The 23,778-nt window shown below is 45.9% G+C and overlaps 1 protein-coding gene across 10 annotated transcripts in view; it reads right to left on the bottom strand.

Moving 5' to 3' along the window:
- Positions 1–752: 752 nt before the first annotated feature.
- LOC135914717 (chondroadherin-like) overlaps positions 753–23,778 on the bottom strand; it is a 660,669-nt gene continuing 637,643 nt past the window's right edge. For all 10 annotated transcript variants that reach the window (XM_070533920.1, XM_070533923.1, XM_070533919.1 and 7 more), the window contains 5 exons: positions 22,679–22,897; positions 20,282–20,531; positions 19,094–19,274; positions 3,458–3,597; positions 753–2,642 (listed from right to left, as the gene is read on the bottom strand). In XM_070533920.1, coding sequence (XP_070390021.1) covers positions 2,374–2,642; positions 3,458–3,597; positions 19,094–19,274; positions 20,282–20,531; positions 22,679–22,897 — 1,059 coding nt within the window. In that variant the 3' untranslated portion in view covers positions 753–2,373. The remainder of the gene's footprint in view (positions 2,643–3,457; positions 3,598–19,093; positions 19,275–20,281; positions 20,532–22,678; positions 22,898–23,778) is intronic.

The following is a 23,778-nucleotide window of genomic DNA, read 5'->3' as shown; positions in this document are numbered from 1 at the left end:
AGAGCACATAGCACAGCACACACACATCGTCCGTTAGAGTCAGACTCCTAAAGTTTCCATTGCACACAATAGGCACTACTGGCTTTAGCATCTCATAGAGTCAGCATCATTTAAATCGAATCATCATAAACATAACTGATATGTAAACAGCTAAGTATAAGCCGTTTTCTGGGCTTACCAAACTGTTACCTCAACAACAGTTCAATTCCGTTCAATTCGGTATCCGCACTGCATTTCCCTTATCGTGAAGCTATATTCTGCTCACCTATGTGAGCGTAGTGATTACATGTTCTCAAGCTTTTGTTTCAAAATAAAATTTTCTTATTTCCAGATGCAACGGCCAAGTGAATTGAATTCGCATTCCTTGCCGGTCAAATACTGGTACATACTCGTAAAATGCGATAAGCAAGATATCCTTACTCATAACGCTTGCATAATTGCATACATACATTTAGCCATGCGAATATTAAAACTTTCCAAAATTTCCTTCACTCTCTTTCTAAGAGTCTAAAGAGCTGTAGAAAAGAGTTGAGGTTTCTTGCCGATCCATGCATTGTGCCAAAGTTTCGTGGTGTTAAGCCGCTCCCCGAAACTGCCTGTTACCTTCAAGATTTTCTGCCAATGTGTGGTCACATCATTTCTTCTACATAAAAAAATAGACACTGCTTTGACTTCACTTTCCATATTCATGGACAGTGAATGCAGCCTTTGCAGTCATTTGTAGAAGAACCCAGTTCAATGTTGCAACGCTAGACACTGATATAGCAACATTTTATTCAGTGCCACTGCACGAAGCCATGTTGTTGTAACAGGGAAAGAGAGAAAAAAATAATAGGAAAAAATGTGACAACAAAGAGCACGATGCCGATTCTCTGCAGTCGTGCCAACAGCTCCCCTCAGGACAACACTTGCGTGTGTCCTCTCGCTCGTAAAAACAGACTCTTTTCTTGCGTCCGAAAACAACTATCTGCAGATGACAGTACTCTCAATAAAACTCTTCTCGCACCTGAAACTGCGCCACGTTACAGCGGCTGTGCGGAGGAAAACCTGCAAGAAACTGCGCGATCTTCGCGTTAATGAGCTCGTTTCAACTGTTCATCGCACGAAGCACCAGCTCGGGCTACCCCGTGGTCTGTCGTCCGCAATGTAACTTGTCTGTTCCATTCACAGTACATCTGCGATACCACTCAGGAGTCTTACATGAGCGTGCGTGCCGCCGTACCACACATTGAAGTGCCAGCTTGGAGAAGTCCGTTGGGCTTACTCGTCGGTAGAAAGACATGCGCATGCGACGTTTTCTTGTCCTTTCCACAAGAAAGCGCACCAGCGCAAACGATGGGATGGCCGAATGGTGAAGCGCACGAAACGCCCCTTCGTCGTCGATACTACCACCCGTGAACAAACAAACAAACACAACAGCTTGGGAGAAAGGTGTCGCTGTACGGTTGTGCACGAAGAATATATTGAAACAACGTGGGTGGGATGACGACTTGAATGGCGAAGCACACGCATTCGGGCTCACACTGACACACGCGCACACACACACCCACACCGGAATTGGTAGCAGAAGGACGCTTAGGCCTAGCACTCGGGCTAGGCCTAATCTCTGGCTTACGCTTAGCGCCCGACCACGGCGTTTTTTTTTTTTTATTAGACGCAGTGCCGAGCTGCTGGCTGTCACGGGAGCTGGTTCGACCGACCACTCACAGCACGAGAGACGAACGCGCACACAGCCGGGGCACACCAGTTCTGGCGTTCGCACTCACATGCCCCATCCCATCTCGCCAGCCGCGAAGTTTCATCAAACGAAAGCTTCTAGCGAGTGTTTTTTGCGATTGTTGGAGTACGCTTTAACCCAAAACCACCATCGATATAGCCGTCACGAAGAAATAAACAATATTTACCACCCACACATGGACTATCAATCTGTCACGCCATAATTACTCCACTCAATATCGCACTTATTTTTAATGATTCGGATCAGCGACACTTGCGTGGCCTATTTTTCTGAGGTTCTTATTGACATCACACAACATTTCATCTCAGCCTAGTTATTCGAAAGAAGATGCCTCGTCTTTATTTATATAATTATGGTATTCCTTCAATCAACCCCATGGGTTCCTAGAACTAGAAACCGGAACGAATTGTTTTATGATTCCATCCTTTACCACTTGGCAAAGAGCAATCCTTTCTCGGTACCACCTGAGCTGTGTTGTGAGAATGTGTTTAGCTGCACATTGGGCGTTCATACGAGCTCACGGCCCACCCAATCTACTACTTCAACTTCTTTCACGTTTCGCTCGCGAGAGCGGTGGCAGCGAGTTCGCGGATGGCGAGATGGGCGAGGGTCTTGCGCGACGAGGTGCGCCGACCTCAGGAGGCGAAGGCACCGTGGAGCAGGGCCAATGCGGCCAGCGCAGTCCTCAGAAGCAGCGAGGCGTCGAGATGGTGGTCGCCTCCCGGACGCAGCAGCGAGGCCGGCGCGGCGCACTGCATGCCGGGCAGTTCGACGAGCGCCGTGCTCGCGTGTTCCTCGGGCGAGGCGCAGCGCGTCTCTCGGGGCTGGTTCACCACGATGTTGCTCTGGCCCTTTAGCAGTAGCCGCAGCCAGATCAGCTCGCAGTCGCAGTGGAACGGGTTGTCTGCACGGGTCGGCGGGTGCAGGAACGATCGGCGCGTCAGTATGCGTTGAACATCGCAAGCGTAGCATAAATGAGTTTTGCATGCCCATCTCAAAACATGACGCAATCTCGTTATGTAATTTACCATAAAGTGTTTTTTTTTTCATTATTCACCGGTGAAACACTAAAGAAGAAACACACTGCCGCCAAATGCTCCCGTACGAGGCACCTTTCTCGAAGACTCATCTCACCTACATACCAGGATGGCCTGCCCGAGCCTTAATTTTTTGCTCTGTATTTTAATGCACTCCTCTCCTAAATGCTTGAAATCGGGATGATTATAGAAGTTACATGCTTTTTCGTGTGCTTGAGCAAGGAAACAACAACAAACGCAATGGAATGAGACAAAAGAGGTGAATCGCTTAACCTGCTCTGTCTCGCTCCTTTGTGTTCGTCTTTGTGCTCGTTCCCTCGCGCTGGCGCAATAAAGATTGAAAGTTTCTCCTATATCATGAACTCGTGTCCTATTATTCTTCACTTAGTCCCCGTATGTGTGCGCTGTTACCCCTTAATATGCTTTACCAACTAGACCACCAAGCCATCCTTATGAACGTAATCTACCAATATGAGCATGTCACGCGCCATGACTACAATTTCATTTTTGTCCGCAATGCCACCCAATACATATCCACTTCACGGTAACCTTAAAACGAAATTGAATATCTAAATCAGAATTTCATTTATTGGCTGTACCGTAATGGGCCTTCGTTTAACTTAAAGAAATTCGAACGCTGCACAAGTTTCAGTTGCCAAATGAAATTGCTGTCGTGTCATACCATGAACGTCGAGTATGGACAGTGTGCCCAGCAGGGGCTTGAAAACGTCGTACGTGAGGGTGACGATCTCGTTCGAGTGCAGGTACAGCCACTCTAGCGAGTTCATCTCGTCAAAGGCACCGGCCTCGATGTAATGCACCCTGTAAACATAGAAAAATAGGTAACAGTCCTAAACACACTTCCAAGCAACGTGGTTCTACAGTTTACAGAGAGTGCTCATACATCCTGAGAAATATTATTACTACTCATGAACACGCACAGATTTACTCGCTCTTGCACAACCAACTAAAAGAAAGTAACGCAAAAGCCAACTTTAGCGAACGAACAAAGCATATTAAATACTTAAGACGTATTCCTCGCAGAAGGCGTTGCGCCCAGCATTCTTGCTGAATTCACAGGCTTGCTATACCAGTTGCAAGACTGGACGTTGTTCTCGAGGAACGGCATAAAATTCTATTTACATACGCATGTTTAATACCTAATGTAATTATTGGGTTGTACGTGCCAAAACCACTTTCTGATTATGAGGCACGCCGTAGTGGAGGACTCCGGAAATTTCGATCACCTGGGGTTCTTTAACGTGCACCTAAATCAAAGTACGCGGGTGTTTTCGCATATGTTTGATACCTAAGTCCCTTGAAGTACCTGGAAACTGGAAAGAAACGTATTTATCCATGCGTCAGTTTTCTACATATTTTTTTCTACAGTCTTCTGCAGTCTTCTACAATCCTGTACAGTCTTCTAGAGTCTTCTATAGCCTTCTACATGCTTCGCGTATAGAACCAAGAAGATTTTATCTTCATAGCTTTAGTAATGCAGTTCACACTTGGCTGTAAAACCATAGTATTTAGAAGCTTATTCATCATTATTAGCTTTAAGGAACACTCTTGAATGTTACATGTGGTATTTATACAACGGCATTTCAGAAAACCAGTAGCACAAATTCTGCTCCTCAATTTCCAAAATCCTTTTCATGACCGCTGTCATAGCGCATCTGTATACTTGCTACATTCCTTATACACGAGAAGTCTGTTCTTTCTGAGACCCCATTAAGGATGTCAGCGAACATTGGCGGTATAATGCAGCGGAAGTTTGATCGATGCAGCTACAAGTCGGTAATCTCCTTAATCTAATACGACCTTCAACTTCAACTTTATTTATTATACTATTATACAGGTAGAAGCGTCCTCCTCGGCTAAAAGCTGCGTTAAGCAGCTTCGCTGGAACCAGGGGGCGTTGTACATGACGGCACGAAAACAGCTAGTAGATCGTTATGTACAAAATAAGCGTTACAGAAAGTAAAGCAGTTCAAAACGCACCAAAACAACGATAAAAGGTAAGTAAGGTCGATTTTAACATTTTTTTATACACAAGCCTCTTGACATAATAACTGTCATGTAATACACAAACAGACAGCATTCAACAATATCTGATAGAGATCAAGAAAAAATTAAACGCGGTCATACAATAAGCATCCTTATACATGAATATATATAGGATTATGATATATATGATTGGAATATGAACCTGGCAACGTTTAACGCTAGAACGTTATCTAGTGAGGCGAGTCTAGAAGTGCTATTGGAGGAATTAGAGGGCAGTAAATGGGATATCATAGGGCTCAGTGAAGTTAGGAGGCCAAAAGAAGCATATACAGTGCTAAAAAGCGGGCACGTCCTGTGCTACCGGGGCTTAGCGGAGAGAAGAGAACTAGGCGTCGGATTCCTGATTAATAAGAATATAGCTGGTAACATACAGGAATTCTATAGCATTAACGAGAGGGTGGCAGGTCTTGTTGTAAAACTTAATAAGAGGTACAAAATGAAGATTGTACAGGTCTACGCCCCTACATCCAGTCATGATGACCAGGAAGTCGAAAGCTTCTATGAAGACGTGGAATCGGCGATGGGTAGAGTGAAAACTAAATACACTATACTAATGGGCGACTTTAATGCCAAGGTAGGTAAGAAGCAGGCTGGAGACAAGGCTGTGGGGGAATATGGCATAGGCACTAGGAATATCAGGGGAGAGTTATTAGTAGAGTTTGCGGAACAGAATAATATGAGGATAATGAATACCTTCTTCCGCAAGCGGGATAGCCGAAAGTGGACGTGGAGGAGCCCGAACGGCGAGGCTAGAAATGAAATAGACCTCATACTCTGCGCTAACCCTGGCATCATACAAGATGTGGACGTGCTCGGCAAGGTGCGCTGCAGTGACCACAGGATGGTAAAAACTCGAATTAGCCTAGACCTGAGAAGGGAATGGAAGAAACTGGCACATAAGAAGCCGATCAATGAGTTAGCGGTAAGAGGGAAAATGGAGGAATTCCAGATCAAGCTACAGAACAGGTATTCGGCTTTAGCTCAAGAAGAGGACCGTAGTGTTGAAGCAATGAACGACAATCTTGTGGGCATCATTAAGGAGTGTGCAATGGAAGTCGGTGGTAACTCGTTAGGCAGGATACCAGTAAACTATCACAGGAGACGAAAGATCTGATCAAGAAACGCCAATGTATGAAAGCCTCTAACCCTACAGCTAGAATAGAACTGGCAGAAATTTCGAAGTTAATCAACAAGCGTAAGACAGCTGACATAAGGAAGTATAATATGGATAGAATTGAACATGCTCTCAGGAACGGAGGAAGCCTAAAAACAGTGAAGAAGAAACTAGGAATTGGCAAGAATCAGATGTATGCGTGAAGAGACAAAGCCGGCAATATCATTACTAATATGGATGAGATAGTTCAAGTGGCTGAGGAGTTCTATAGAGATTTATACAGTACCAGTGGCACCCACGACGATAATGGAAGAGAAAATAGTCTAGAGGAATTCGAAATCCCACAGGTAACGCCGGAAGAAGTAAAGAAAGCCTTGGGAGATATACAAAGGGGGAAGACAGCTGGAGAGGATCAGGTAACAGCAGATTTGTTAAAGGATGGTGGGCAGATTGTTCTAGAGAAACTGGCCACCCTGTATACGCAATGCCTCATAACGTCGAGTGTACCGGAATCTTGGAAAAACGCTAACATAATCCTAATCCATAAGAAAGGGGACGCCAAAGACTTGAAAAATTATAGACCGATCAGCTTGCTGTCTGTTGCCTACAAAGTATTTACCAAGGTAATTGCAAATAGAATCAGGACCACCTTAGACTTCTATCAACCGAAGGACCAGGCAGGATTCCGTAAAGGCTACTCAACAATAGACCATATTCACACTATCAATCAGGTTATAGAGAAATGTGCTGAATATAACCAACCCTTATATATAGCTTTCATTGATTACGAGAAAGCATTTGATTCTGTCGAAACGTCAGCAGTCATGGAGGCATTACGGAATCAGGGTGTAGACGAGCCATACGTAAAAATACTGAAAGATATCTATAGCGGCTCCACAGCCACCGTAGTCCTCCATAAAGAAAGCAACAAAATCCCAATAAAGAAAGGCGTCAGGCAGGGAGATACGATCTCTCCAATGCTATTCACAGCGTGTTTACAGGAGGTATTCAGAGACCTGGATTGGGACGAAATGGGGATAAAAGTTAATGGAGAATACCTTAGTAACTTGCGATTCGCTGGTGATATTGCCTTGCTTAGTAACTCAGGGGACCAACTGCAATGCATGCTCACTGACCTCGAGAGGCAAAGCAGAAGAGTGGGTCTAAAATTTAATCTGCAGAAAACTAAGGTAATGTTTAACAGTCTCGGAAGAGAACAGCAATTTACAATAGGCAGCGAGGCACTGGAAGTCATAAGGGAATACATCTACTTAGGGCAGGTAGTGACTGCGGATCCGGATCATGAGACGGAAATAATCAGAAGAATAAGAATGAGCTGGGCTGCGTTTGGCAGGCATTCTCAGATAATGAACAGCAGGTTGCCATTATCCCTCAAGAGAAAAGTGTATAATAGCTGTGTCTTACCAGTACTCACCTATGGGGCAGAAACCTGGAGGCTTACGAAAAGGGTTCTACTCAAATTGAGGACTACGCAACGAGCTATGGAAAGGAGAATGATAGGTGTAACGTTAAGGGATAAGAAAAGAGCAGATTGGGTGAGGGAACAAACGCGAGTTAATGACATCTTAGTTGAAATCAAGAAAAAGAAATGGGCATGGGCAGGACATGTAATGAGGAGGGAAGATAACCGATGGTCATTAAGGGTTACAGACTGGATTCCAAGGGAAGGGAAGCGTAGCAGGGGGCGGCAGAAAGTTAGGTGAGCGGATGAGATTAAGAAGTTTGCAGGGACGGCATGGCCACAATTAGTACACGACCGGGGTTGTTAGAGAAATATGGGAGAGGCCTTTGCCCTGCAGTGGGCGTAACCAGGCTGATGATGATGATATAGGATTATAAGGGAACAAAATATATCTTCAATTATTTTTAGACAATTTAGTTATGAAGGATTTTTGAGACGACTTCCTGCGTCGTCCACAAAATAATTATAAAGGATTTTTGGGACGACTTCCTGCGTCGTCCACATCAAAAATACCCATATTCTCTATACCATAATCAGATATGGTCATATGGGTTTATACAGGCACAAAGCCTGTTTTCATATAATATAGCATGTAATCAGGTAAGATTATTTAACACGGATGCGTACGGTTTTCTCCTATCTACAATAGTGAAATTGCAACATAGCAACCAGTCATTTCAGATTTTGGCATAGAATCACACTCACACCCATACACACACCTCTCAGTGAATGTCCGTTTCATGCTCATGAAAAATGCGTTTCGTGTGGCAAGCAATTCTGTGCCCCATACGCTTTTTGTACCTCCGTGAATGAACAGAGAGACACGATGATGGTAGGATCCTCAAGCGTAATTAAATTAAATATCCCCAGGCCAATTTCTTCAAGCATTATAAGTGACATCCGATTCTTTGCAATTATAACCGCATAGAGCATAATATTGCAGCATCTCTAGAAAATTGGCAGAACAACGGGAATCCATAAAGGCAAACGTGATTTGTAAACATGTTCTTTTTTTTCTAAATTGTACAATTCTAATTTCAATGCCTTTTTCTCACGCTTTTTTCTAACTTCAGTGCCATGTGGCAAGCACCCGCTCATCACATGTTTTCTTCCATGCGTTCATAATAAACTTAGAAAAAGCCCTAATAGAGCGTCAAGAGCTTCCTCGAGCCTTTCAAGAAAGAACCTGGCTTGCCTCAGTCTTCCACTTTTTCCCCCGTCGACAATTTTCTCTTTCCTCCACGATAGACAGCAACCGTGAAGTGCCATGCGCCTCGCGAGGTACCTCTCCGAATCAATTCTTTACTCTGCGCTGTCTCAAAGAGCACGCTAGAACAACGGGCGTACCAGGGGCGCAGTACAAAGGCAGCGAACAGGACTTCCGATACTCTCCAGATGGAGGGAGCACACGCCTTCAGTTGTTCCCGTCATAAAAGGGACTACGGCGGAAACAGCTGTACATGACCAGCCGAAGAGAACACAAGCGCTTCGGGCATCCGCGAAAAAAATACATAAAAATACCAAAAACAAAAGTTTGCTCGGAACGCCCATTCACTAACGGTGGCGTGGCGATCATCGCAGGAAAGCTAAGGAATGGCCATCGATGCGGAAGAAATGGGACGCGCAGTGTGCGCGAAAAACGAAGCGAAAAAAACGCGGGCGTGGATCAGAAAAAAAAAAATAAATGACAAGGCGCAGGAATCCCGAAGAGGCGGAGAACAGCCACTGAGCCTGGCAAAGGGAGAACCCAAGCGTAAGTGTGCGATGCAGTATGCAACGTACACACTTTACTGCGTGAACAGAAGAAAGACGGGAAGCAATATACCGGATACACATCCGAGACAAAGGAATGTTTCTGTAGCAGCGGGCACAGCACTGGGAGTTTGGTTTAATGTAAAGAGAAGAGCAAGGAGGACTATAGTGCTCACCTACGGGCGTAAAGGTAACAAAAAAAAAGCGCGACGTTGAGGGAGATCGAGTCAGCGTTAACTACGCCCACGAGGAGGAAAGGCGCGGCAGGAGAGTCATCAACATTATCGAGTCCAACAAGGATGAAGGTTTCTCTGCTGACTGTCTTGCGATAAGCTCAGCACGCAATTAAATGACAGGAAGATAGCATTCCACTGGCTGCTTAATTTAACACTGATAATCGGAAGCTTGCGTTACCTACCTGCGATAACGTATAAGTTGTATTCTGTTAATTTTGTCGCCGCTTCATTTATCCCTTCAATTATAGCGGATACGATTGGTTAATTGAGTGATGATTCGTTTGCTTATTTATTTATTCATTTATTTATTTATTTATCTATTTATTTATTTGTTTGTTTGTTTATTTATAATTCTGGGCGAAAGGAACTAGTCCTTCTGCTTTCCTTTTTAAGTTAGGGGGCGAAAGATGCAAACCCTTGTAGTTAACTAGCGGTTTTACGCATCAAAAGTTTGACAGTGTTCTAGATAATAATGTCCTTTCCTTGAGGTTTCTTTCCTCACACGGCTACGGATGTATAACCTCTTCGAATGTTAAGGAGCGCAGTGTGACCACCGGTGTTCTAAGGTTCTTTACCAGTTAGATAATTATTTAAAATATTACGGAGCTCAGCAGGAACTCTTTAGAAGCTTCAACCGGAAGCCATGCATGCTCTTCCAACACCTCGCAAAATTTCAACCTGCCATTCCACTCCACCTTGTTTTCTTTTTTTTTTGTAATTGCTTTCTTAAAGGTGCCTCTGCACGCACCAAAGACAGGATAAACAGAGAACGGGTACAGAAAAGCGATTATAAGCCGTTAAACGCTCACACTGCGAACTAAACTAAACATAAGCGGCGCAAAAAAGCGACAGCAGTGAAGGCGATACGAACGTCGCTTATCTGCCGCAAATGGAACGGCCGGCCGAGCCCCCAGAACAATGAAATACCGGGCTGTAATCGCGCGCTGCATCCACCATAGCCGGCAGTGAAAGGCGCATTAGCATCGACCCCATCACATCAGCCCGAAAGCGTGGCATGAAAACGAAATCCTGCGCGTGGCGTTTTCTTCGCTCGACTGAGCCCGAATAAGTAGCGAGCCCATGGTCTTGGTCCTGCGATACGTACGATTCGAGAAAACCAAAGAAGACAAGACGCTTACCAGGCCATTGTTTGCTTGTAAAAGCATGCGGCGGTAAAACGACGAGGAATGAGTGGAAATTGATCTTGGGGAATGAACATAACAGAGAATTACATTCTGGTGCGCACCGCTGCCGATAATGTGACAGCTTCCCCAACAAAGGACAATATGAAAATCCAGTTAGTGGAAACTTCAGCTTTGTCGGTTCATGATCATCGGGTTGTACAGCGTAGAGGGAACGATCACAAAAAGAACGAGACAACACAAAATGCGCAACCTACCAACAAATGTATATTTTTCCAGAGCACAATTTTATACTCTCCCACAAAGTCATCAGGCATGTGCATATTATTGTCTCCTAAGAAAAACAAGTTCCTTATCGGAAAGGTTAACGCATACTGATGTGACTGATATCAAAGTATTCTCCGCATCAGTGACCTCTCTTGTAAACTTGTTATGCGTGAAGCTTACAACTGCGCATACGCTGAACTATGGGTCACATCCACAGGATTTACAATGAATAGCGAGCCACCCATTAGGCGCATTTTTATATACTTATTGCATTCTCTTAGTCTATCATTAAGGCACCTACCCGTCTGCCAAATATTCTTCTTACCACAAAGGAAGGAGATCCTATAAACGACATTCCTAGTGCAGGGGACGAAGATGATTCTGTATTTCTTTTCAATCTACTTTGGTCTACTATCGCCCTATACTCCCAAAAGGGGAGCAATATACAAGGACACTAACACATCCCATATAAAAGCGATATCTGCAAGCATTAACTAGTGACATTTTCTAGAACTCTCAGTGGTCTTAAGGAACTTAAATGCAATGCACAATGTCCAGAAAATTGTGGTATTACAAGGTATCGTGAACTGAGCTCACCATCGTGGCCAAAGTTAGCAATGTGCCGCATAATATGAAATACATTGTAAATTCAAAGCGGAGCTTGGGGTGGTATGTCTGCATACGATGGCTACATCACATTGTGGCAGATGACTGTTCAATATGCTAACAAACAGGCTCAACATACATTAGTTACAGCACTTCTTAAAAGCTACTATCACTGCAGAGGATCACCTGGAAGTATGTAGGAGCTCCTCAAGGCTGACACATGGTTATCCTATCGCATTTAAGACAAGTTTTTTTTTCTATTTTCTTGGCGCCAGACAGCCCCCATTTCACCGATTCAATTGCTTCCATTTAGACATAAGCGAAAAAAAAGGAAATGCCACTGGAAATGGCAGCTTAGCTACTCAAACATATAAAAAACAGCCGAGATGCTTTGAAGCATTGCCTACACCTTGGCCCATCGATACCAAGCCACGAAGCACAGGTGACGGATGAGTTACCTTGTACGCTCCCGATGGCGTGAATGTTTTAAGGCGAAAGCCTTTCTAGGATCATGGCGAAGTTTGTGTCAGCCGACCTGACCGCTGTTGTGCCATTACCACAAGCCCGGATCCCGAATCTGCAAGATGCAGAATCTATCCTGCGAGCGCCATAATTCTCCCTTCACAAGTCAAGATGCTGCGCCTTCGTGCGGGAGAAGCCTCGGCGGAGCAGCGTGTTTTGACGTGCCCGCGTGTGCCCGACGGCCCGGCGCCGCACCTCCCTTGCCTGGAGGTCACCGCGCGCGCGAACTTTGAACCGAGTGGCCAGCGCGGTCGCTGGTTGGACCCCTCGGACGACCGTCGTGTGCTGACTTTGTATTGGGCCGGTTGAGTGACAATGGGCCTCGGGGATTATAAAAGCAGTGACAAGCCGCCTGAAAAACAGGATCCGCTGACCCCACCTGGAGAGAGGGTCGCTCCCGACTGGGGTGAGATGTGTCACGCGTTTTCGCCGGACGCCGTCGTGCGAGAACAGTCGCGTTTGTGTGAGCTCTCGGCCCCAGTGCCGATCCGTTCATGTCCTGTATGATAACCTGTATATAATGTATAAAGTCCCTTTTGTTATTCTCATCGACGCCAGGCTCGGAGTCTTCGCTACCAACGCTCTGTCACGAAACGGGTGACGAGCGCTACGGGACCACAAAGCCGTTATCGTGGTGCAGCGGTGCAAGTTCGTAACACTGGCGGCACCGGTTGGATGTCGTAACACTGGCGGCAGCGGTTGAATGTCGTAACACTGGATGGCAGCTACGGGATTGACCGGCATCAGCTACCTCGGCGCGGTGAGTGCCTGAAGTTTACCTCAAACACCAGACTTTCTTTGACACAGGTTATAGTAGCTTAAGGAAGGATTTGGTGTTGCATTGTGATAACCTTGTGTGTTTCAAGCCTAGTAAGAGTGTTTTGGAAACCAGGGGATGCTGAGGGGGTAAACAGGGCAGTGTGTGAAATACTTGCATATGTCTTACTGGTAGCATTATAGTAGCGTTCGGCAGGTATTTTCAAAAAGGGTAAACAGCAGGAGGACAGTGTGAACGATGGAGAAGTACAAGGTGAAGGAACTTCTCGAAATTTGTGAGGAGTTGGGCATTGAGTTGGGCTCAACCAAAAGAAAGAATGCGATCCTTGAGGTCATGAGGACCGGGGACGTAACGGCTGAGGAAGCCGCTGAGGCCTGGGCGGGTATCAATGAACGTCGGGAAAGGGAGGAGAAGGAACGTTGCGAGCAGGAAAGGAAGGAAAATGAACGACGGGAAAAGGAGGAAAGGAGAGAACAGGAACGTCGCGAAGAGGAAAAGGAGGAAAGGAGAGAACAGCAACGTCGCGAGGAGGAAAGGAGAGAGCAGCAACGTCGCGAGGAGGAAAGGAGAGAACAGCAACGTCGCGAGGAGGAAAAGGAGGAAAGGAGAGAGATTCGTGAGCACGAGCTTAAAATGAAAGAGTTGGAGACCCGAAATAGCTCGCCAGCGCCTAGTCTCACTTCTAATGTTCCAAGAATACGCGATCAACTTCCACCCTTTGTCGTCGGAGAGGATATGGCCAAATACCTCGTGAAATTTGAGCACGTGTGCGAACGGAATAGCATTGAGCGATCCCTTTGGGCACAGAATCTGTTAGCCTTGCTTCCTGGGGAGGCATCAGACGTAATAACTTGCTTATCGAAAGAGGCGTTTGAGAGCTACAGTGATGTGAAGGAAGCGCTACTGCGGAAGTACAAATTGTCGCCCGAAGCTTTCCGGCAGAGGTTCCGGTATGCAAAAAAGGGTAAGGAGTCGAATGTTGACTTCGCGTTTCGTCTAAAAGCCGACTTGGTGGAATGGCTGAAGGGCGAAGAGGTTTACGACGACCGCGACAAAATTGTCGAATGCATCGCGTTGGAGCAGTTCTACCGTTGCATTGATGAGGATGTCCGGCTCTGGCTGCAAGATAGGCTAAATGAGGTTAAGCTAAACAAGGCAGCAGAGTTAGCGGAAGAGTATTACACCCGCCGCAGCTTGCACAGCAAGGCAGTGCGCATAGACAAAGCAGATAGAAGAGATGGGTTTTACGGGAAGCCCGACGAACGGAAGGAAATCACGCGTCGCGAGTTTCGGGACGACGAGTCCCTTCCCAAAGAAACTGTAAGGGATGGACAGAATGCATCTCAGAATGATGACGATGGTCCGAAACAGCGAAACGAAATGACGCGTTCTTTTGAAAAACGGAGACCGTTAACCTGCTACAATTGCAAAAAGCAAGGGCACATCGCTGCAAGCTGCCCAGAGAGAATTGCGTTTGCAACGATACAGGAAACTCACAAAAACATACGTCTATTGGAGCCCTATGTGCAGGAAATTAAGGTAAACGGCAAGAAGTGCCGTGCACTTCGGGACTCTGCAGCAACTATGGACGTTGTTCACCCGTCTTTCGTCTCCTCGAGTAATTTTACGGGAGAGTGCGTTAGGATACGGCAAGTGGCCGAGAAGGAGAGTGTCTGTTTACCGATCGCAACGGTTATCATTGAAGGAGAGTTTGGAAAACTTAACACCGAAGCCGCTGTGTCAGCCGCCCTCCCGGAGCAATTTTCCTACCTCTTCTCCAATAGCTCGGAGCAGCTGCTGAGGGATCAGGGCAAATCATTCTTTGCCGACGTGGCGTACATGGCCCCCACGCGATCCAAAGCGCGCCCGCTGTCGAGGGAACTTGACTTAGCGTCGGTGAGCGAAAGGCGGTGCGGCACACGGACCGATCACGGTAACTTGAGTGGCGAGCAGTCACGGGAGAGGCAGAGCTCGGAGGCTGGCCTAGGCGAGCGGGTCCTGGAGGTGAGTGGGAGTGACGCGTGCAGTGCTAGCCGCGATAGAGACGCGACGCCGCAATTAGGCGACGCGGGCTCCACACTCGCTCCGGTTTCCGCCAGCTGGCAGGAGCAGGCTGCAGTTGAAAGGGAAACTCGGATTCGCGAACAACAGGAAGATTGTTCACTAGCCGATCTGAGGAAGAGCGTCAAACGGGGAGTGAAAGAAAAGGGGGTTTCATTTGGCAAGGAATCTGGCTTATGGTGCCGCCGCTACACGGATAAGCAGGGTCGCAAATATAAGCAGCTTCGGATTCCGCGAAAATATCGCCGGGAAAAATGAATGACCTCATTTGCTTCCTCAGAAGTATGTTTTCGGTCCAAAGCGATTTCAAGGGGACCATTCTATTTGTCATTATTATTGCTGATTATTAATTGTTTCTATTTTGTTATGTTGATGATTTGAAAACTGATTGTTTAAGCCTTGTGTGCTAGATCGTACACCTGCCTCTTGTTGCAGCGGGAGAAAAAAAGGGGAAAACAATTTAGTTAGGTTGATTTGAATTATGGCCTTGTCTGGTGTTTGACGGGAGACAGAGGGCACTTGTTCGTGTTGGGTGTTGCCTTTTGCCGGTCGGTTTTGCAAGCTGCAGAACGACCAAGCGGGACCAGTGGCGAGAAGCAAGGTCTTAGGAACGACCCGAGCGGAGCGGGTCAAGGTGCCTTGGCGACGACGTGGTGAGCAGAGCTCCTGTCCTGGCGAGTCGGACCTGGGCACGTGAGGTTACCTGGCGTCCCGACACTGGACTTGAACTTGGACGAGCCTGACGAACGTGCGCGCCTGGCATCCGAGCCACGTGGAGGCAGCTCGTCTTCCCGGCGCCTTATCTGAGGGCGGGGATGCTGTTGTGCCATTACCACAAGCCCGGATCCCGAATCTGCAAGATGCAGAATCTATCCTGCGAGCGCCATAATTCTCCCTTCACAAGTCAAGATGCTGCGCCTTCGTGCGGGAGAAGCCTCGGCGGAGCAGCGTGTTTTGACGTGCCCGCGTGTGCCCGACGGCCCGGCGCCGCACCTCCCTTGCCTGGAGGTCACCGCGCGCGCGAACTTTGAACCGAGTGGCCAGCGCGGTCGCTGGTTGGACCCCTCGGACGACCGTCGTGTGCTGACTTTGTATTGGGCCGGTTGAGTGACAATGGGCCTCGGGGATTATAAAAGCAGTGACAAGCCGCCTGAAAAACAGGATCCGCTGACCCCACCTGGAGAGAGGGTCGCTCCCGACTGGGGTGAGATGTGTCACGCGTTTTCGCCGGACGCCGTCGTGCGAGAACAGTCGCGTTTGTGTGAGCTCTCGGCCCCAGTGCCGATCCGTTCATGTCCTGTATGATAACCTGTATATAATGTATAAAGTCCCTTTTGTTATTCTCATCGACGCCAGGCTCGGAGTCTTCGCTACCAACGCTCTGTCACGAAACGGGTGACGAGCGCTACGGGACCACAAAGCCGTTATCGTGGTGCAGCGGTGCAAGTTCGTAACACTGGCGGCACCGGTTGGATGTCGTAACACTGGCGGCAGCGGTTGAATGTCGTAACACCGCAGAGTGTCCGCCAAAGCGCCATCACTCCATATGAAGACAGATTGAAGACAGATTAAAGGATGAAAAATGATTGATAGTGACAGTTAGTGAATGATAACCTTAAAATAGAGATTGGTACAGGTTCATAACGACTAGTAATGATCACAATTGATTACAAATGACTAAAAATGCTTAGTAGTGAGCAGCAATCACTAATAATGACTAAAATGATTTGTAATGACTACTAATGCCTACGAAATAACCAATATGTCTAACGACACACTGTAATGATTACATAAAAAATGACAAAATATGCTTAGTAATGACCAGAAAAGACTAATAATAACTGAAATTACTTGTAATTACTACTGGTGACTATGATATGACCAACATGTCTAACGACGGCTTGTAATGATCACAATTAATTAATTAATTAATTACACATGACTAAAATGCTCATAGAGAGCAGTAATGACTAATAATGACTGAAATGACTTGTAATGACTAGTAATGAACAAAAGATGACCAATACGAATACCGACAACTTGTAACGACTACAATTCATATGAAATAACAAAAAATGCTTAGTAATGACCAGTAATGACTGATAAGGACTGAAATGACCTGTAGTGACTACTAATAACATTGATATGACCAACATGTCTCAATACGTCTTGTAATGACCACCATTGATTACAAATGACTAAGAATGGTAAGTGAGGAATAATAGTTAAAACAAAAATAGTGAACAAAAGAAGCAAAGAGAGAGATAGGCTAATGATAAGAGGAGGAAGAGTAGGCTTTCGTCGTTCACCTCTTAGGAGACATCTTAACGAGACCCTATGACGTTTTAATTGCCAATGTATTTTCTTTTTTGTAGCCACGTCTGAGGATATGGCGGCCAGCGAGCGAAGTATTCAATTAACAACAACCTGCTGATCGCTACGTTTTTCATCTTCAGTATCAAAAAGAATCAGTTCACCAGCGAAGCCCGCTTCCCACAACCACACTATTCTGGTTAACTAATTTCTCTGTGTCGAATATCCTCGCTTTCGCGGTGCCGCTACTTCCTACCACACACTGAACTGTCGAGATTTGCTTTTCACTCCAATTTCAATATGATGTCCCCGGTGCCATGAAAAAGAAACACACACAGAAAAAAATTTTTGGCAAGTCGCGCCCAATGAAAAGCTCTTGGGAACTACGACGATGGAGATGGCGCGAAGCCTGAGCGGCATCGATGCGCCCTGGAAAACGGAGATATGGAATACGTTCACGGGCGCATAAAGAAGCGAAGCGCCGGGAAGTGGCCGCATCGACGACAGCATGTATACGGAAACAACAGCGGGCAAAACGCGAAAGCCCCACTTGTTCATCGGAAACGTTTCTCTCGTTTTTTTTTGTTTTTTCACTTTCTCGATGGAAACGAACGCAGTGCCTGAAGAAAGGGTGGCAAGCGTGGCAGAAGAAGAGTGAATGAGTGAAAAAGAAAAGTAATCCAGAAAGAAGAAACAATAAACATTTCGGGCTTTCTTCCGCGGCCTGCATCCCGAGGGTCTCTTGCGGTGAGATATAGATGGAGAAAAATACAGCCGACGCATTCACCACAGCATCAGCAAAAACTGTTTCTTGCATTTCTTTCGTTAGCATCTCTTTCATTCTTTTGTATATTCGTCCACACTAAGGAAGGTGTATTCTACTAGGTAAAAAGATGAAAAAGCCGAACCGGGCAAAGAAAATGAAGACAGAAAGAGAGAGAGAGAGAAACTCGAGCGATCCGACAGTTTTGTCGCTTGTCAATTTCTTGTATGAATTGTCGCACCCTTTTGAGTCGTCGTTTCCATTGGAGGGAAAGAGCAGAACAGAACGGCAGGATTCGGTTGGGGAATGAGGGGAGGAAGGAAGAAGGGTTCTACTGCCTCCCTCGGGCGAGAGTACCAGGCCTGCGAACCACCGGCGTCCTTTTTTGAACATGTATTCCCTGAAGGCAAGAAACCAGCGCGCAGGTGAGGCACAGGAAAAATAAAGAAAAGGAAAAAGAAAAACCTGTAAATAACAATACCAGCATGCACTGAATTCTTAACAGCACAGGACCCCAATAGGAAGCGAAACCTCTCTGGTGCTATTAAGAACGCAGTTGCCGCTTGAGTGCGTGTTGCGTGCAATAGCACAAATCTAGTGACACGCTCTGCTTGTTTGACTCTGAATTGTAAACGTATGCGGCTATAGTGTTGAGAAAGACAAGTTGGCAGATAAGCCCAAAAGAACGCAAAATATAGAGAAATACAAATGCATGCTAAATTCGAAGCAAAGCAGAAAAATAGGGGGAAGTGCATGAAAGCAATAAGAGCACAATGTATGTGCAGAAGTACACATACGTCGTCCGTTGTTGACGGATTTGTTGTCCGCTTTTTTGTTCTAGTTTATCGATGTTGCTGGGGGCTGGAACTTACCTTTGTTGCAGTGAGATTCTACGCCCTCAAACGTTGCCAGAAAGGTTCCTAAGCTTCTTTTTTTTTCAAAATTACGTTTCTTATTGTTTACGGTTATCACCAATGGCTAACTCTGAACTATGTATACACTTGTGTTACACATTTGTCACAGCATCTCCAGAATGCAAGAAATGCAGCTTTTACTGTAACGCGTAACTGCCACATTGAATTCCAGTAATTCCCGGGCTGAGAGGTTAAGCGTGCGAGAGTTTTAATTATTTCAAATTTTTCAACATTTCAGAAAGCTTTCGCGGTTCCACGTACGTCACAGAACATGAGACGTTCAGTGTCTCCCATGCTTACCTGTTCTTTTGAAGGTACAGGAACTTGAGCGAGGCACCGAATCCGGCAAATGCGTCACTCGGTATGGCCGAAATGTTGTTTCCACGGAGGTCGAGCTCCCTCAGAGCGGTCAGATTCTGCAGGGCTTCACTAGGGACCTCAGCCAGGTAATTATTACCAAGTTTCAGCCATTCCATGGTCGCTGCGTCAGGGTAAAAAAATATGGAAGACAGGAATAGGGAGAGAGGAACATAACTAGGGGTTACCGATTCACTTGTCTCTAGGCCATCAGGCTACAAACGGGTCCTATCAGCGGGAAAACCTGCTATTATGTTATAGCTATCTAGGCGAAAACGTCATAAACACCATTTATTGCACATACTGGTTCATTACACGAGCTAGAAGCTTTAATTTTGCATATTATCACAGTATCGCATTATTTTTCATTGCGACAGTATTACTCATCATTACTCAGTTTTATGCTCACAGACGAAGCTGGTCCTCCAAATGCCCTGCATTACCTTGTCTCGAACTAAAAATTTAAATAAATTGGGGGGTTTACGTGCCAAAACCATGCTCTCATTATGAGGTACACCGTAGTTGGGGACTCCGGAAATTTGGACCACCTGGGGTTCTTTAACATGCACCTAAATCTAAGTACACGGGCACTTTCCCATTTCACCCCCATTAAAATGCTGCCGCCTTTGCCGGGATTCGATCCCGCGACTTCGTGCTCAGCAACCCAACACCACATCCACTAAGTATCCGCGGCGTGTGTGTAGCATTAGGTGACTCTATCGTACGCCTTTAAATTTCCAAATTCCATCATGCTACCTAATTCACTGCCGTCCTCGATTACCCCTATTTTTTTCCCTTGCACTTATTCTACAATTTCAATAAGCCATCAGTATTTGCATCTCTAAGAGACCACTGGTGGCATCACAAAAGTTGCCACATCTCGTAAGCATGCATTCTTATGGGTTTAAATTTTGAAATGAACTATCCGTGCCTCACAGATGGCGTTAAGGCGAATGCGTATTAACTTCCCGCTGGATCTTTAACGTGGGACCCACTCCCGGTACAACTCCATTTTTACATTCAACTCCCATAAGAATGCGGCACCCGGCACTGCATGGTACTCAAACCGACCTCAAACATACGTTTAGCAGCAAAAAAAAAAAAAATGTTTCCTGCGCGGCAGCTGCTTACCATGGACTCCCAGGAATGCATCTGGGTGGATGTCTACGAGTCCGTTTCTCTCCAGCTCTAGCGAAACGAGCGACCCAAGCCGTGCGAACGCAGCCTCCGGCAGCGTTTCAATGCGGTTGTCGGCCAGATTGAGAATGTCCAGCGCCCGTCCTTCCAACGGAAACCGGTCAGGCAGCAGCTCATCGATGCGATTCTCGTGCAGCAAGAGCTGCTGCAGCACAGCGACTCCTTGCAGTGACTCCGACGGAACCTAGCATACACAGATAAAGAAATCACAATTCCATAATCCTGCTCGTGCTTATTCAATAGCGTCAGGACCATCGCAACATCATGGCACAATGGGAAAGTTCACTGAGAGCTCTCCAAGCAGAAGAAAGAGATGAGCTGTATCTGCTTAGTGCACAATAACTGCACTTTCGGCTACACAAATTTGGAAGCTAACACACTACGCGAAATTGCTTCCCTGTCGCAACACAGCAGCATTCCCTAAATGGAAACAGAGGAAGGAAAGAGGCACTGTGGGCAAACACTCGCAAAATGACCAGCAGCGCTTTTAGAGCACTGGAACATTTTCTTGATCTTCATTTTGTGCTCTTTTTTATGACACTGCGCTGTAGCGCATTGTGAACGTATCATAGAAAGAATAAGACAAGTAAAAGCGGATGACGTCTGATAAAGGAATATCCTTGGCCGTTCAATTTGGTGCATCAAGTTCGCATAGCCAAATCTGCTTATATAGCAGCAATGCGAATTTATAAATTACGCGTCTGTCCGTGCTATAGCAGCAGCCTTGTGGCTACTATAACTTACGTGCCATGCCAACAGTTCTCTATACAATAGGATTGAACGTTAAGCGAGATGGAATAACTGCACTTTGTAACAGTGGCGCAAACATACAACACACAAAGACCTGTGGCCGTCTAGTCTTTGTGTGTTGTCTGTCGGAGCTCTTGTCACAAAAAGAAAACAATCCCTATCATGACAACTCTGGCACAGCTGACTCACAATGAAAGACAGCTGCGGGCTTGCAGTATTCTGGGCGTATACCTTGCCATTCCTGCACTCTTCTTAGTTCTGCAGTTCTCTTCTCTTCTTAGTTCTTCTCTGCAGTTCTTAGTTCGCGCTTAAGAGAAGCCAAGTTCTTTTTCATTGTACTGAGACGTGTACTTGTGTGCTAAAATTTTCTGGCGAGTGTGCTTGGCTTTGGAACCTGATACGCCGACAATGACTTAGTGAGAAGCTTTTACTCCGCTTTTTCGTACCCTACAAGATCATTCAGCGCATTGGTGGTGCAGTGAAGTATGAGACCATGCCAGGCACCGTTTTACAATCCCTAGCGGCGGTGCTCAAGACCTGAAATTAATCCATGTTGCGCGCCTTAAGCCGTTTTAACAGGGCTAACGAACTTTGGGACTTTGTTGCTGTCTTGCTTTTTCTTTACGAAGGCTTCGTTTGCTTTTCGGCCTTCTTTTATGTTCGTGACACCGAGACGATGCTTTTTAAGAGGATGGCATTGACACTTATGCTTGTTTATCTTTATGAGGTAACCGCTTTTCACCGGCTAACAAATGTTAAACGTTATCGCTCAGCGCAGAACGTGCCTGCATGTATGTGAAGTTTCTCGAATGTTATCGATGGTTTTATTCTTTGCCTGTTGTCACCAAACCTTGCGTAATCTGATTGTATGTGCGACGCCAGTTGTGTAGTACTTTCTGGAAGACACGCGGGTACCAGTGAATATTCTGGAACCTTCGACGACTGATGTATAAAAGCCGATGCGCTTGAACCGCTCATCAAATTTTCGACGACCGCCGACTTAGCTCGCCGCTGTCATTGTGCTCGAGTTTTACTTGTTTTACTGAGCACCAAGTTCGCCCAACAAAAAATCAAACTTGTAACTCCCAGTTTTGGTACCACTTATTTCTTTACCGTCACTACACCGTGACTATTTACCGAAGAGATCGTTCTGAGAATGCCCATCGGACGTGGCCATTAGTCTTTCATCTGCCACATAAGAATGAGAATAGGTATTTGAATAAATTATGTTTCAGCGACTACTTTGAAATAGAAGCAGTGATTGTTTGAATTTATTGTAATTATCGAGCCGAAATGGTCGATGGTGGCGAGTTCGTAAGCGAAGCAATTATCTAAAAAGTGTTAAGACAAGCTTGTTGCTCGCTGTGCGAGAAGAGCATCGTTTACATTCCCACAAATAAACTCATATAATCTAGAGGCTGTTGTCCTGCAAACACCAACTGCGGCAAACTTTCTAGTCTCTTTGTTTCAAGGAGCTCCACATCTCGAAGCTAATGGCAGAGAAATTGAATTCGAGCCTGGAATTATACTCTTCATTTTCTTTTAAATTTTTACGTGAATGAAAATGTACTTGAGAAGGACCTGCGAAAGGAGATTTCCGCCCAGATTGATGACCGTCAGGTTTCCGCCGACCCCTTGAAATGCCATGGCGTCAAGCGTGACGATGCGGTTCCCGAACAGCGAAAGCCTCAGAAGAGACACGAGGCCACGAAATGCCCAGGCACCCACGCTGCGCATCCTGTTGTAACTCAGGTTCAGGGACACCAGGGATCGTAGGGCTTGTAGGGAATCCGTAGGGACCTGCAGCAATAAAGAATGGAAGCACAGATTACTGTCGGTGAACTTTCTTCTGTCACGGTTTGCTGCGTAGTAACAAACTTGATACCGATCTCAAAGGACGTCAAAGTTTCTTTTTATGATTACATGCCTCTAAAAATTTATAACAATGGTGCCTCGCTAATTGAGGTGGTAGTATGTCGGTGTATTGAGTACTCTATGTTCTCCTAGGGCAAAAAAAAAAAAAACTCTTCGTTCGGAGGAGCTCTGGTGATCGGCGTGCCGCTTTACTAGCATCATTAATGGCTTACACTTAGGAACACTTTCAGTGCAGGATCCTTTTTTTTTGCGAAAATACGGGACTTGATTCAGAACGAGTGCCACATAGCCCCGAGCTTACCGTGTCCCGGCAATCTAAGAAGTTATGCTGCACCATTCCTCGTCTCACAGACCAGCGCGAAAAAAAGAAAAGGAAAAGACAGATTAGAAGAACTTCTGCCGGTTTCTTCTGCCATGACTAAATGACTCAGTCTGAATAGAGAAAGTAGACAGGAAAAGACAGCCTTAGCGGTACAGAAAATACACTGAAAACGGTGACTAAAATGGTCTTTGGGCAGCTTATGCGCACGAGGCATGAAGCAACAGCACACCCTGATGACTTACCGCGGAAGAGCAAATTGGTCTTGCCTGGCGGAAATTCGTTGTTTTGATATTGCTTGAAGTGTCGAAACGAAACGCTATGGCTAAAAATATTGTTGTCTGAATCTATCATTACGTGCACTTTCTTAAACTTCAAGCGGTAGAGGACTAAAGCTGTGCAGCTTCTAACACAAGTTTCGCGGGAACATCTTAAACGCCTCATTCGTGGCTTTTTTGCCCACATCCCGATTCACATCCCGCCCAGC

The sequence above is a fragment of the Dermacentor albipictus genome, chromosome 2 (genome assembly GCF_038994185.2).
Source record: "Dermacentor albipictus isolate Rhodes 1998 colony chromosome 2, USDA_Dalb.pri_finalv2, whole genome shotgun sequence".
Classification (NCBI taxonomy): domain Eukaryota; kingdom Metazoa; phylum Arthropoda; class Arachnida; order Ixodida; family Ixodidae; genus Dermacentor; species Dermacentor albipictus.
Note: the sequence above shows the minus strand (reverse complement) of the source record. Positions and strands in the feature narration are given on the sequence as shown.